The sequence below is a fragment of the Pseudophryne corroboree genome, chromosome 10, assembly GCF_028390025.1.
Source record: "Pseudophryne corroboree isolate aPseCor3 chromosome 10, aPseCor3.hap2, whole genome shotgun sequence".
Taxonomy (NCBI): domain Eukaryota; kingdom Metazoa; phylum Chordata; class Amphibia; order Anura; family Myobatrachidae; genus Pseudophryne; species Pseudophryne corroboree.
In genome coordinates, this window is record NC_086453.1 from 324,724,590 (window position 1) to 324,739,193 (window position 14,604).

General features: G+C 44.8%; 1 protein-coding gene across 1 annotated transcript in view; it reads left to right on the forward strand.

The window, feature by feature from the left end:
* The window catches only part of LOC134965332 (mucin-3B-like), a 65,506-nt gene that overhangs the window by 29,585 nt on the left and 21,317 nt on the right, over nucleotides 1-14,604 (forward strand). The window contains exons 6-8 of the mRNA XM_063941804.1: nucleotides 7,668-7,789; nucleotides 11,023-11,077; nucleotides 11,960-12,125. Of these exons, the coding sequence (XP_063797874.1) occupies nucleotides 7,668-7,789; nucleotides 11,023-11,077; nucleotides 11,960-12,125 (343 nt within the window). The remainder of the gene's footprint in view (nucleotides 1-7,667; nucleotides 7,790-11,022; nucleotides 11,078-11,959; nucleotides 12,126-14,604) is intronic.

Consider the following 14,604-nt stretch of genomic DNA (forward strand, 5'->3'; position numbering starts at 1 on the left):
GTCAACCTAAGGTGTGTCGACCAATTGGTGTCGACCTAAGGTGTGTCGACCTTTTTGTTGTCGACCTGGAGTCCCAGACCTGACCCCCCCACTCCTTCTCCAATCTCTGTGACTAAGGGTAGGGTGGCCATCAGAAACTGTAAGGCCTTGGACTGACAGAATTGACAGGCCCGTCCACCTCAATGAAAAACTTTGCACAAGAAAAAAAATGCTTTGACCCCACATACAAATCTCAAGCTGGCTCCTAAAGAAAGAAATAAAATAAATTTGCCCCCAACAGGGAATAAATACACAACAGCCCTCACAGATGTTAGGGTTAAAATAATTTAAGTAACACATGTTGATTCATTGCTCCCCACAGCCAGAAAAAAAGTTAAACAAACATTGATTCCCCCAGCCCCTGCAGAAGTGACCTCTCCTCCTGGGCTATCACAGATAGCTGTAGAGTTAATTGCAGAAGACCCGTTTCCAGACCAGTGAATGTCTTGAGTCTCTCTAGAAAGTCCTGACCAGACCACTGGGTTGGAACTTGATCCCTCTCCCTTGGTTACTTAGGTCCTTAGCCTCTCATCACCTTCTTCAGCCCCTCATTTCCATCATCACCCCTCAACACATTCCTCAGCTCTCATCACGTTCCTCAGCCCTCATCACCATCCTCAGATGTTTCATTACCATCCTCATCCCCTCTTCACCACCCTCAGCTCCCCGTTACCTTCCTCAGCCCCTCCCACTGTCTTCAGCTAATTATTACTGTCCTCTGCCCCTCATCACTGTCCTCAGCTTTTCATTACCTACTGTAATCACCATCCTCAGCTCCTCATTACAATCCTCAGCCCCTCATAACCATCTTCAGCTCCTCATCACCATCTTCAGCTCCTTATCACCTTCCTCAGCCCCTAATCACTATCCGCACTCCATTATTACCGACAGATGTAACGTGCAGAGAGTTAGATGTGGGTGGGGTGTGTTCAAACTGAAATCTAAATTGCAGTGTAAAAATAAAGCAGCCAGTATTTACCCTGCACAGAAACAATACACCCCCTCCCAAATCTAACTCTCTCTGCACATGTTATATCTGCCCCACCTGCAGTGCAACATGGTTTTGTCCAATTGCTAACTTTTTTGGTTTGCTAGCAACTCTGAATAACCCCCTATATGCGCTATGTACCAAGCACCATTGGCACCACAATAGTTACAGCCCTGACCTTCCCATTGGCGGCACCAGCAATGTGACAGACCTCCCAGCTTCTTTTATTTGCACCTCAATCATATACTATTTGCACCTCAAGCTTATACTATTTGCACCTCCAACTTTTCCTATTTGCACCTCCAGCTTTTCCTATTTGCACCTCCGGCTTCTCCTATTTTTGTTTTCTGCAGGATAGGGCCACTGGGAATGCGATGTGTTGAAGTCACACACAGAGGAGCCACTGGCCATGCATTTCCAAGTTCCAGGCCTTGTATTCTCCTCCGTCCTCCACATCTAGTCTACTAGGACTACAGAATGGAGGATTCTAGCCCGTATACAGTATATGGGGTATATTTACTAAGCTCCCGATTTTGACCGAGATGCCGTTTTTTCATCAAAGTGTCATCTCGGTTAATCTCGGTCATTTACTAAACACTAATCACGGCAGTGATGAGGGCATTCGTAATTTTTTGCTAGTTCAGGTAAAAAATTACGAATGAATACACCATCGGTCAAAACGCGGCTGTTTAAGTATGAATCTCGGTCATTTACTAAGAAGTGCAAAGCAAAAAAACACAAAACACTGCCGTGAAAAATTACAACTCGTAAAAAAGTCCTAAAAAAAAACAGACCTGCTTTTTTTTTCCGTGATTTGAGATGCATGCAGGGATCCATGAGATCCGTGCATGTATATCAGTGGGAAGGGGTGTGAAAGTGCTTATTTTTGCTAAAAAAATTGCGTGGGGTCCCCCCTCCTAAGCATAACCAGCCTCGGGCTCTTTGAGCCGATCCTGGTTGCAGAAATATGGGAAAAAAAATGACAGGGGTTCCCCCATATTTAAGCAACCAGCATCGGGCTCTGCGCCTGGTCCTGGTCCCAAAAATACGGGGGACAAAAAGAGTAGGGGTCCCCCGTATTTTTAAAACCAGCACCGGGCTCCACTAGCTGGACAGATAATGCCACAGCCGGGGGTCACTTTTATACAGCGCCCTGCGGCCGTGGCATCAAAAATCCAACTAGTCACCCCTGGCCGGGGTACCCTGGGGGAGTGGGGACCCCTTCAATCAAGGGGTCCCCCCCCCCCCAGCCACCCAAGGGCCAGGGGTGAAGCCCGAGGCTGTCCCCCCCCATCCAATGGGCTGCGGATGGGAGGGCTGATAGCCTTTGTTGTAAAATAAAAGATATTGTTTTTAGTAGCAGTACTACAAGTCCCAGCAAGCCTCCCCCGCATGCTGGTACTTGGAGAACCACAAGTACCAGCATGCGGCGGAAAAACGGGCCCGCTGGTACCTGTAGTACTACCACTAAAAAAATACCCAAAAAAACACAAGACACACACACCGTGAATGTATAATTTTATTACATACACATACACACATACATACATACTTACCTTAAGTTCCCACGCAGGTCGGTCCTCTTCTCCAGTAGAATCCAAGGGGTACCTGTTGAAGAAATTATACTCACGAGATCCAGGGGTCCAGGCTCCTCGGGAAATCCAGGGGTAATCCACGTACTTGAAAAAAAAAAAAAAACGGTGTCCCGACCACGAACTGAAAGGGGACCCATGTTTGCACATGGGTCACCTTCCCACGAATGCCAGAAACCCACTTTGACTTCTGTCTAAGTGGGTTTCTTCAGCCAATCAGGGAGTGCCACGTTGTAGCACTCTCCTGATCAGCTGTGTGCTGCTGTCCTCACTGACAGGCGGCACACGGCAGTGTTACAATGTAGCGCCTATGCGCTCCATTGTAACCAATGCTGGGAACTTTCTGCTCAGCGGTGACGTCACTTTAGGTCAACCGCAGGGCAGAAAGTTCCCATCATTGGTTACAATGTAGCGCATAGGCGCTACATTGTAACACTGCCGCGTGCTGCCTGTCAGTGAGGACAGCAGCACACAGCTGATCAGGAGAGTGCTACAACGTGGCACTCCCTGATTGGCTGAAGAAACCCACTTAGACAGAAGTCAAAGTGGGTTTCTGGCATTCGTGGGAAGGTGACCCATGTGCAAACATGGGTCCCCTTTCAGTTCGTGGTCGGGACACCGTTTTTTATAATTTATTCAAGTACGTGGATTAACCCTGGATTTGCCGAGGAGCCTGGACCCATGGATCTGGTGAGTAGAATTTCTTCAACAGGTAGCCCTTGGATTCTACTGGAGAAGAGGACCGACCTGCGTGAGAACATAAGGTAAGTATGTATGTATGTGTGTATGTATGTAATAAAATTATACTTTCACGGTGTGTGTGTCTTGTGTTTTTTTGGGTATTTTTTTAGTGGTAGTACTACAGGTACCAGCGGGCCCGTTTTTCCGCCGCATGCTGGTACTTGTGGTTCTCCAAGTACCAGCATGCGGGGGGAGGCTTGCTGGGACTTGTAGTACTGCTACTAAAAACAATATCTTTTCATTATCACAAATGGCTATCAGCCTCCCCATCCGCAGCCCATTGGATGGGGGGGGACAGCCTCGGGCTTCACCCCTGGCCCTTGGGTGGCTGGGGGGGGGACCCCTTGATTGAAGGGGTCCCCACTCCCCCAGGGTACCCCGGCCAGGGGTGACTAGTTGGATTTTTGATGCCACGGCCGCAGGGCGCTGTATAAAAGTGACCCCCGGCTGTGGCATTATCTGTCCAGCTAGTGGAGCCCGGTGCTGGTTTTAAAAATACGGGGGACCCCTACTCTTTTTGTCCCCCGTATTTTTGGAACCAGGACCAGGCGCAGAGCCCGATGCTGGTTGCTTAAATATGGGGGAACCCCTGTCAATTTTTTCCCCATATTTCTGCAACCAGGATCGGCTCAAAGAGCCCGAGGCTGGTTATGCTTAGGAGGGGGGACCCCACGCATTTTTTTTGGGGATTTTACATTGTTTAATTAAAAAAAAAAAAAATAAGAACCCCAGCACGGATCACACAGATCCGGCCGAGATTGATTGTAAAAAAAAACGGCAGTGTTTTGCTAATCACTGCCGTAAAAATAGGTAAAAAAAAAACGAATGACATCGACATCGGAAGCAAAGAAAAATACGAATACGACAGCTTAGTAAATCCATCGTAATCAATTCAAAAAGTTGCAGTTTTACACTGTCGATGTCATTCGTGATTGAACTTTGACCTATTTTCGGAAATTACGAATCTTAGTAAATATACCCCTATGTCTGTATAGTTATTTAATGAAGGGTTTATCTTTCAATAAAGTTTGACATCCCTGGCTCACACTGCATAATGCTGAAACATCCCGATAGTCGGATATGATTTCATCTGTTTGAGTTCTCTCTCTCTTACCTCCAATCTTTTTTCTCTACTATTGTTTTGTATTGTTTCTCTTCTCGACTTGCTCCCTCCTGTCTTTCCTGCTCAAACCCCCTTAATGTAAAATTGGTCACTCTGTTGAATATTTGAATCTGGTTTGCAGCAGTTTCCTGTTGCTCATATGTTCTAATGGATTGTGTTTAGTCTCTTCTGTGACCTTTCAATAAACCTTTTAGGGAATATAAAAGGGTTAGATAACCTATTAACAACCTCTTTAAGATAAGCAATAATTTACTCTATACACAGGAAATGCTCTGACAAGGAACGTAAATGTGATTGTTTTATTACATGCAAATTTCACTCAAGAGCTACGGAACGGATCTTCTATAGTCAGGCAGAAGGGCCCACTGGGGATTTCGCCTGTAAATCGGTGGGCCAGTCTAACCCCGAGTGTGGGACCCATAATAGGGTTTGTACTCTCCTGTGAAAATATATGGGCCAGATGTAATGACGCCCGAGACCACCGGGGGTGCGAGATGCCGGACGATCTCTGACTTTTTTTTAAAGGGGCAATCACTTACAAGGCATAACCATGCTTTGGAAGTGATTGCCCCTTTAAAAAAAACATCCGTTTGGCATCTCATACCTCCATTGATCTTGGGTGTCATTACATTCGTCCCCATGTATTTTTCATAGGTCCATCCATACTATGGCAGCAGAGCAGGTGTCTGTGTGTTGAGATTTGAGGTATTATTAAGGCAATACAGTTTAACCACTTGCCTGGCATGGTGGCATCAGATGCAACCAGACCAGCAAGTGTTTTATCTGACCTGGCCGCACAGGATGCGCCCAGTCAGATAGTGTTAGCAGCTGCAGGGAAGAGAAACTTCCTTCTGCTGCTGCCTTGCCGCACCCTCCCCCCAGTGTTTGCCACGCTGCCGAACATTGCTGATTGGTCAGCACGGCAGGACCCCCTACCCAGTGGCTGCAGACAATAGCAGCCACTGGGGGAGTGTAAATCAACCCAAGAGGGGTGGTATTCAGTATGCCAGATGTTGGGATCCCGGCGCTCAGTATACCAGTGCCGGAATCCTGACACCCGGCATACCAACACCTATTCTTCCTCTTGGGGGTCCACGAGTGGTGCGCGTAGCGTGGTGTGCGTAGTGTTCCACCGTGCCCGCAGTATGGCGAGTGCAGTGAGCCCGCAAGGGGCTCATTTGCGCTCACCCCGCTTTCAGCATGTCGGCGGTCGGGATCCCGGCGCTGGTATGCTGGGCGCCGGGAACCCGACTGCCGGCAAACCATACTACACCCCCCCCCCCCCATCCAAGACCCTCCTGTGTACCTGGCGGCTGTCAAATGGAAAGTTATCACAATGTTCCTATGGTGCCGACCGATGTTCCGATGTCGTGTTGGTTTTTTAAACTATTATGTTTTTTAACTTAAACATTTATTTTATTTTTTTTACTTAAATCATTTTGGATAAAGTTAATGTCATGTTTTTCACCTAATTCACTCATAAACACCCCCCCCCCCCCCCAATAATTTCTTAGCGGATTTTAGGGGGGGAAATCATCAGCTAAGTGGTTAACATAAATGTGTAGATATTAAAATATATATTCAAAAGGTAATTTATTGAAACTTGATGCATTATAATTCTTACTCTGAAGCAAAAAGGACTTATTTTCTCTGATTAATCTTGCCCCATCCTTATACACAACAGATGCAGCCAGTTTATGTAGACAACAAATACACTAAATTAGCTCATAAAAGTGTCTGACTATACCAGGGGTGGCCAACCAGTCAGAGACAAAAAATCTTGTTAGGAACGTCAAAGAGCCGACATCAGGCCGAAGGCGCATGTCCAAAGATGGGGTGTGGCCTTGTGCCTGCTAGGCCATACCGCTGGTATAAAATACAATGAAAATGCCAGATCCACATAAAATACATTTTAAAGCCAGTGCCAACATAAAATACATTGAAAAACACACTTCCACATAAAATAATTACATAATCCAGATCCACATAACATATATTGAAACAGCCATATTCACATAATACACTTCAACTCCTCTATGGGTCACTCCAGTCAGCACCGTCCTGTGTCACTCCAGCCAGCCCATATGTGAATGTCACTCCTGCTAGTACCCTCCTGTGTCACTCCAGCCAGCTTCCCCATGTGCCACTCCAGCCAGTACCCTCCTTTATCACTCCAGTCAGCTCCCCCTTGTGTCACTCCAGCCAGTACCCTCCTTTATCACTCCAGTCAGCTCCCCCTTGTGTCACTCCAGCCAGCTTCCCCATGTGCCACTCCAGCCAGTACCCTCCTTTATCACTCCAGTCAGCTCCCCCTTGTGTCACTCCAGCCAGCTTCCCCATGTGCCACTCCAGCCAGTACCCTCCTTTATCACTCCAGTCAGCTCCCCCTTGTGTCACTCCAGCCAGCTTCCCCATGTGCCACTCCAGCCAGTACCCTCCTTTATCACTCCAGTCAGCTCCCCCATTATGTCTCTCCTGCCAGGATCCTTCTGTGTCACTCCTGCTAGCTCCCCCTTGTGTCACTCCAGCCCACCCTTATATGTCACTACAGCCCAGTATCTGGCTCCCTCAGTTTTCAGTCGCCGTAGTGCTGCTGTGTGTCTGGCTGGAGTGCACCAGTTTCCAGGATCTGTTGTGGTCAGGTGACTTTGAGTGTTGGGAGCCACATTTGAATAAAGAAAGTGTTGGCGCGTTGGCCACGGCTGGACTATACCTTAATATTGGATTCAATTTAATATTTATGCAAAGTAGGCATCATTAGTGCATTACTTCCGCAGATCATTCATCCAATAGGCAACTCATGCTTTTGGCTATGGCCCAGGTTATCCTAACTACTCTTAAGTGGTCGTTCGTTTAATTTGACAAGCAGTATTAAGGCGGCCTAAACCAGCATGTTTCCAGTGGGGTCTATTCATGAAGCAGTGAAAAGTGTGGAGATTTGAGCCAGTGGAGAACCATGACCCATGGCAACCAATCAGCTGCTCTGTATAATTGTATAGCATGCAAATTATAAATGATACTTCAATGCTGATTGGCTGCCACGGGCAACTTCTCCACTGGCTCGCTTCTCCACTCTTTTCACTGCTTCATGAATAGACCCCAGTATATTTTATTACATGTTGGCTGAAACATATTTTTTCACTGTGTTATATTTGTTTTCAAATGTTCTTTCTTTTCATTTCAGACACAAACAACATTCCCAATAAGGTTATTAATGTCATAGTAACATTAAACAAAATGTATACTCCACAACTACAAAATAAATCTTCACCAGAGTTCTTGAGTCTATCAGCTGAAATTAACCAGGTAATTTGGCACCTTATGAGGCCTGTTCAGGGCCCCCAGCAGTGGCTGTAGTTCTGCCACTGGATATGGCCATAAAGTCTTACTTGCTTACCTGACCCTCTCCATGAGGGAGAAAATGCTCTGTTCCTGGACTTTCCTGGTAATGTATGATTGCCATTACCTGTGGTGAAACGCCTTTCTTATCAATTAACTAGCTCACCACAGGTGATGGCAATCATACATTACCAGGAAAGTCCAGGAACAGAGCATTTTCTCCCTCATGGAGAGGGTCAGGTAGGCAAGTATGAGGTCCGTAAAGTTTTATAAAATAAAATAAGTTTAATTTCCTACTTTCAGAGTTAACATTTGTCATTACCTTGTTTTAATTTAGACTTTTTTTGAAGTGTTCAAAGACTCCGCACCACAATACTTCATCAGGATGATACTAAATGGATTCAGGTAATGTGCATTTGTGCAGACTGCAGTGGCCAGGACATGACTTTTCCAAGCATTTTTTATGATTGGTTTCTTCACTTAAAATTTTCATGGCAAAAGAGAAAAAAATGTGTGTTTTCTAAATGTACGTTTAACGCTTTTCAGCAAATCGAGATTGACAACAGATAAAGGGACTAGTACATGTCGGTACACAATGCTGTTATCCACGCTAGTGAGTGAATATCAACAGACTGCGCGTGTGCCAAGGGACCTTCACTATGCCGCTTGCAGTGAGGGTTTCACTGCAGAGTGATTGACAGGAAGCGACCATTTAGGGGAGGTAAAGGGGAGTGTTAGCAAAAAATCCCCCCTAGACAAGGTTAGATTAACAATGGGGTAGATGCAGCTCCAGCTCCAGGCCTCCATATAACAATAGGCCCATCACCCTGGCAGCAGCTGCACGGCCGGCCAAACAATCAATCATAAATCATAAGTATTAAAATAGTTTTTGGCGTTTTGCCACAAAAGTATGCAGTGTTTTGATGTTTATGTATTTAGGGAGACATTAGGGCTCACAGTGTATATAGGGTGTACACGCCCACATGACTCTGGCCACACCCACACAGCTTCTTCCATTCTCAATATAGGTCCTTGAAAATGTTCAGCTCTAGGCCCATGTGGCCCATAATCCGGCCCAGCCTCTAGATGTTGTTAGATATGCGGCTGTGTGTTCCCGGAAGCCCAACTCTGGCACAAAGGGTTCCAAATACATGCTCAAAGGGTACAAACTGCGACCATGTGACTTAAAAAGTGACACCTAGGATAGCAGACTTATGCCTCACACTGCAGCAAAATCGCAAATATCTAATGTAATTATAAGTCCCATTGGCCCAGATTTATCATGCCTTGGAGAGTGATAAATATCACGGTGATAAAGTACCAACCAACCAGCTCCTAACTGCCATTTTTCAAACCCAGCCTGTAACATGGCAGCTAGGAGCTGATTGGCTGGGACTTTATCACTGTGCTATTTATCACTCCCCAAGACTTGATAAATGGGGGCCATTGTCATAATTATTGTCTCCACAAACAAAATAGTTGTCAACTTCATGGAGTAACAAAGAAAGCAATGGCCCTCATTCAGATGCGGTCACAAAGTGGCTGAAGTACGCAAATCGGTCGATGGTTTCCTACTGCGCGTGCATTTGAGCCGCATTGTGCATGCGCACTGATTGAATTGCGTTGGTGGTTGCACTGAGGAATTAGTTGCAGAGTGAATGACAGGTAGACAGCATTTGGGGTGGCAATGGGGAGTGTTTGGATAAATACAGGTGTGTCATAGATTAGCAGTTGCAATCTCACTTGCTACTGGAGAGCCCTCTGTCCGAGGAGAGCAGCTCAGCCTGCGCGTCTTCAGAGGCACTCAGAATCTGTGACGTTGGTAACGATGTATCAGCAGTTGTATGTCGTTGGATGGAAATGATGAGACAGCGGTGGGCGTCCCTATGCTAGGTTAGCTTCTGCCCATATTAGCATATACAGTAGTCGCAATGCCGGATGGCAAAAGATTGCAGCAACAATCGCATCAACAACCACAACTGAATATGCCGCATACAACTAACCAAGGCAGTAAAATAGGCGAATCTACCAGCTGAGGTGGGGAGAGAGACTGAACAGTAATTTATTATTGGAGAATGTGGGCTAAGGGAAATAGAGGGGAATAGAGGGTATAGCTCAGAGATGTATGTAAACCTAATGTTATTGGTTCTGCGCATACTGTACATAGATCCATGACTGTGATGTTACTTGCAGTGCCTCCAATTGCTGCTATATGATTGACAAGCTTCTGGCATGTGGGTGCGGTGACGGGGAGGCGACAGGTACCATTGCAGAAAATGGGGGCGTGTCAATCCTGTTTTCTGGGAGTGCTGGAACACCCGGTTTTCATCACTCCTGGTGCATGCCCAGTATTCCCGGAGATGCTGTACTACCCCTGGAGATATGCCTGTCCTGTTAGCTCCTCCTCAATGACAGGAGCTGGGAGCACCCGGCCCCCTGTAACGAAGGATGAGCCGGCATTTTGGTGTCACTGCCTGGCAGGTTGACACCCGGGTGCCATCCACACCCCCCCTAGAGATGACAGTGGTCGTTACGAGTCATCCGATTATTTTGAAGGGACGATATTTGCATCTTACAGGTGAATGTTGTATTGCACAAGACAAAATGAGCGCTGAGTGTGTTAATATATTCATATATATCTTGGACCTTGTACTTGAGTTCTTTTAAACTTAAAAAAAATCTGGATATTGTAATTTATAGCATAATTTAGGGAACATTACCTTGGAAGGAACATTTCCAAGTGCACTTCAATGAATGTAATAAAAGGACGTGTGTAATACACAGTTCTGATGTTCCCGCACATAAGGACATGTAAGACAACAATTCCAGTAGACGATATAATATGTCAGGAGAAAAACTTGGAAGATGTACAGTAGCTACTAAAGGGGGTGACCCTGTGATGATAACGGTATATACTTACATTTGACCTCTTTCTGCCCATTTCCAGATTGCTTTTCTTGTAAATCTGTTTTTATTTCTAAATAAATATTATTTGTATATATTATTTTTTTTTTTATTATTATTAACTAGATGATATTCTTACCACTTGCATTGTTGCGTTTTTCCACAGTGAAGGAAGCACCATTGTAAATACATCAGGAATCTACAGCTACCCCAACAACCAGACGGCCATTGACTATATAAACAATAACTTGACAAATGACCTAAGGAATTCGTTTTACAACCTCAATGACACTCAGCTGAACTCAACAATGAAAGACCTAAGTGTATCTTCTGACTCTTCTCCTATATCAAGTAAGCCTTTAATCTTAAAATACTTAACATACTCACCAGTGCCGTAACAGAGAGGTAGTGCACCCTGTGCAGGCCCCGCCTGCTAAACCTGTGATGTCATGCAGTAACACATAGGGTGCCATCTTCCTAATGATATTTGGGAAAATAGTGGTGCACATTGAGACTTTACTCTCTAGCTGACATGCACCATCTTCACAAATATCACTGGGAAGATGGTTGCGGCTGAGGAGGGGGGACCCACTTCCTGTAGCAAGAAAGGTATAAAGCGGTTGCCCTCCCTTGCACACCCCTTCCCCCCCCCCCCCCCCCCCCCACACCACCACAATCCCACACACACCCGTCCCCTGGATTTCAATGGCACCCACGCGGCCCAGCAATTAATGTTTTTTGGATCAATTATTATTAGGAAGTGCGGACATGTCCCCTTTTAGGCCACACACCTATGCCAGTACCGAGGCCCTGTGTGACTCTCTATGGCCCTGCCTCTCGCACACTCCTATATACAGCCCTCATACTATTCTAGATGGGGATTTAAATATAGCAATTTCTGCTTATGAGAATGAAATGTAAGTCCTACATTAGGATGGCCACATATAGTAATGCTGCTGGCGATATATAGGTAAATAGGCCCAATAACAACCAGCATGATTGTTAAAAAAAAATCATGTCCGGAAACCTACCTGGAGACAACCACTGAGTTTATAACCAGGCAGCCATCTGTCAACAACACTACTCCAATAGGTTCCAGCGCACTGAAGTGATGTACCTGTCTACCTGTACCACCAAATTAGAACTAGATCTATTCTATCACCTTTCAGATTTACATTGAGACTGATGAAATTTTAGCGGAATATTAGCTAAACAATCTTTTGATTATTTTAGATGTATCTCAGCTGAAACAATACATAACATGTGCGCTGAACTTTTTCGATTACAACGTGACCTGTAACAATCAATATTGTGAGTGCATTGGACCTTGCGCACAGAACACTGATTACTGTTATGGCAATGGCGTGTGTTACAACCGTCAAACTGGAGCAATCTGCATGTAAGTACTTTGCATAGAAATTTGACAGTATAGTACCATGTTCAGAGCAAAAAAAGCCAATAGGGGTTTAAGGGTAACTCAACCGAAAGTTAAAGCTCAAGTTTTGGGCATAATAATACTTATTAGTTTCCATTTTTATATGGCATAATTCAGCACCTTATAAAGTACGTAACTAGAAAAAATGCAAATAAAAAAAGAAAATACAAGACTTAAGGCCCCCATCCACTAGTGAGACATATCTGAACTGAAAATCAGATCCAATTTTCCTCCGACCTTCCCGGCAGCTTCCCGGGAGTCCTGCGATTCCGATTTGCAACTCAGTGGGTTTTTTTTACATCTGATGAATCGCATCCGATTGTGTACAAATGCATTCCGATGTGCACCTTCTCCTTCGATTGCGATAAATATTCATGGCAGCCATGCCGATCTGCGACTCCGATCCAGGGAGCACCGGAACGCACCTCGGGTCGGAGTCGGAGGAAAATGACATGCAATGTGACACTTTCCATCCGATTCATCAAACAAAAATCTCGGAATCCGATGAAAATTGGTCATATCGCACTAGTGGATGAGGGCCTTTACAGTACAAAGCATTGTAGAACAGAGGCTACAAGCCATATGTAGTCAAAATACCAGCTGAAGTAGCGCCAGACGAGAACCCAAAGACTAGTTGCCATTGTGGCCCGTGGGGAAGATGACGATATATGTGACAGATGAAAAATGTCACAATTCGGTGTGTCCAGCTTTGTCTATATAATGGCAGGGGACCATGTCTCTGTGACTTGTAAGACTGATTTTCTCTGAAAGTAGTACTGTCCACTGAGCAATATTCTTAAAAGTGGAAACAGTATTATTGCAATAAAAACGGGGGGGGATAGAAAAATAGAAAATATTTTATTCCATCTTTATAAAATGTACATCCTCTTTCAATATTTTAGAAGATAATGTAAAAGTTAATTACATGCAATTTGCCACTGGCACGTTTGTGGCATATTTAAATGCAATTTATTTAAGAAAATAAATAAAATGTTTAAGGCAGTATCCTATTAGCCGCGATGCGATTTCGACTGACTAAAATGTCCAGATATCGCGATCAAAGATTGATGGTCATTATCGCGGTATCCAATTAGAGGCCATTTTGATCAGCCAAAATTGGACCCGTGATTGCACAAAAACACATGAGATCGGGGATAAGTCACTTGACTCCATGTGTTATCACTGCTCAGGTGGCTGCTTATCATGGATTATGCCTTGGCTGCGTGAGGCACCCGAAGCATAATCCCCGATAAGTGCCGGCATCGGAGGAAAAGGTTGCTGGCATTGGGGCTAATAGGATAGCCCCTGGCGATCCAGTTAGCAGTGGTAAAGTACTGCTGCTAATAGGATACCGCCCTTAGTTTCACCGGAAGGTGTAAATAAATATTATTTTATTATATTCACAATTCTACTTTGATGTTCCTCCACTTTGACAGTAAACCGCATTGATTTATGAAAACCATGGAATGTGTGGGTTTATTTTCCATGTTTTAAATGTCATATTATGAATCTTAGGGAGTGTCCAATTAGTCCCAAAAAATGTTTGTTTGTTTTTTTAGCGATGATTATTTTTTTTCCTATCCAACCATTACACTGTTCTTTATGGTTGAAAAATAATTCTGTTTTCGTCTATTTAAGTTACCAGACTTACTGTATTTGTTTTCGCCAATAAAAAAAAAAACAGGGCTGAACTGTGGTGTAAAAGTGAAGGGGGTTCCGTGATCGGTGACTGGGTGGTGGCTAGTAGTGCAGAGCAGGCAAAAAATTTATCTTTCAGTGTGCATGTTATGGTAGTATTATCGGCCTGTCAATACAAGCGACTGTGGTCAGACGGAGAAACTGCACGTGCCATAGGGCCATATGGCTGCTGCACGTTTCGATGGTGCGACCTATGGTGACGTATAAGGTTGCACCAATCGGTATTACAGCATGCATAATACTGAAAGTGGATGTCATTCCTCTCACGTGCAGCTGTATGGATGTACAAAAGGGAAGTCTGTAGCGGAATTTGCATAAACTCACAGATGGGTGACCGCTAATAGACGGTACTTTTGTACACGACTCAGAATACACTGTCCCTATACACAAATACCATTCTGTAAAAAAAAAAAAATATATTCTAACGAGTCGCTATACATTTACATTTTAGAAGTCTGTGTCTTAATTGTATCAAAGAAATAATGGCACATTTCTACAATTTCTCCATATCATTGGGCAAGATAGAGACCCCTATAGGGGCAGTTGGATTACAGCAGGGTAATTAGTTTAATCATTCTCAAGCATGTTGGGCTACTTATACCTCCCTCCTCCTTGCACCTTAATCCTTAAGGGCCCAACACACTAGCCGATTGGCCGCCGAGGTGCTCGATAGCTCATACGGCCGACGGAAAACCCGACGGTGGGGGGGTGACAGGGAAAGTGAAGTTTCTTCATTCCTCCGTCA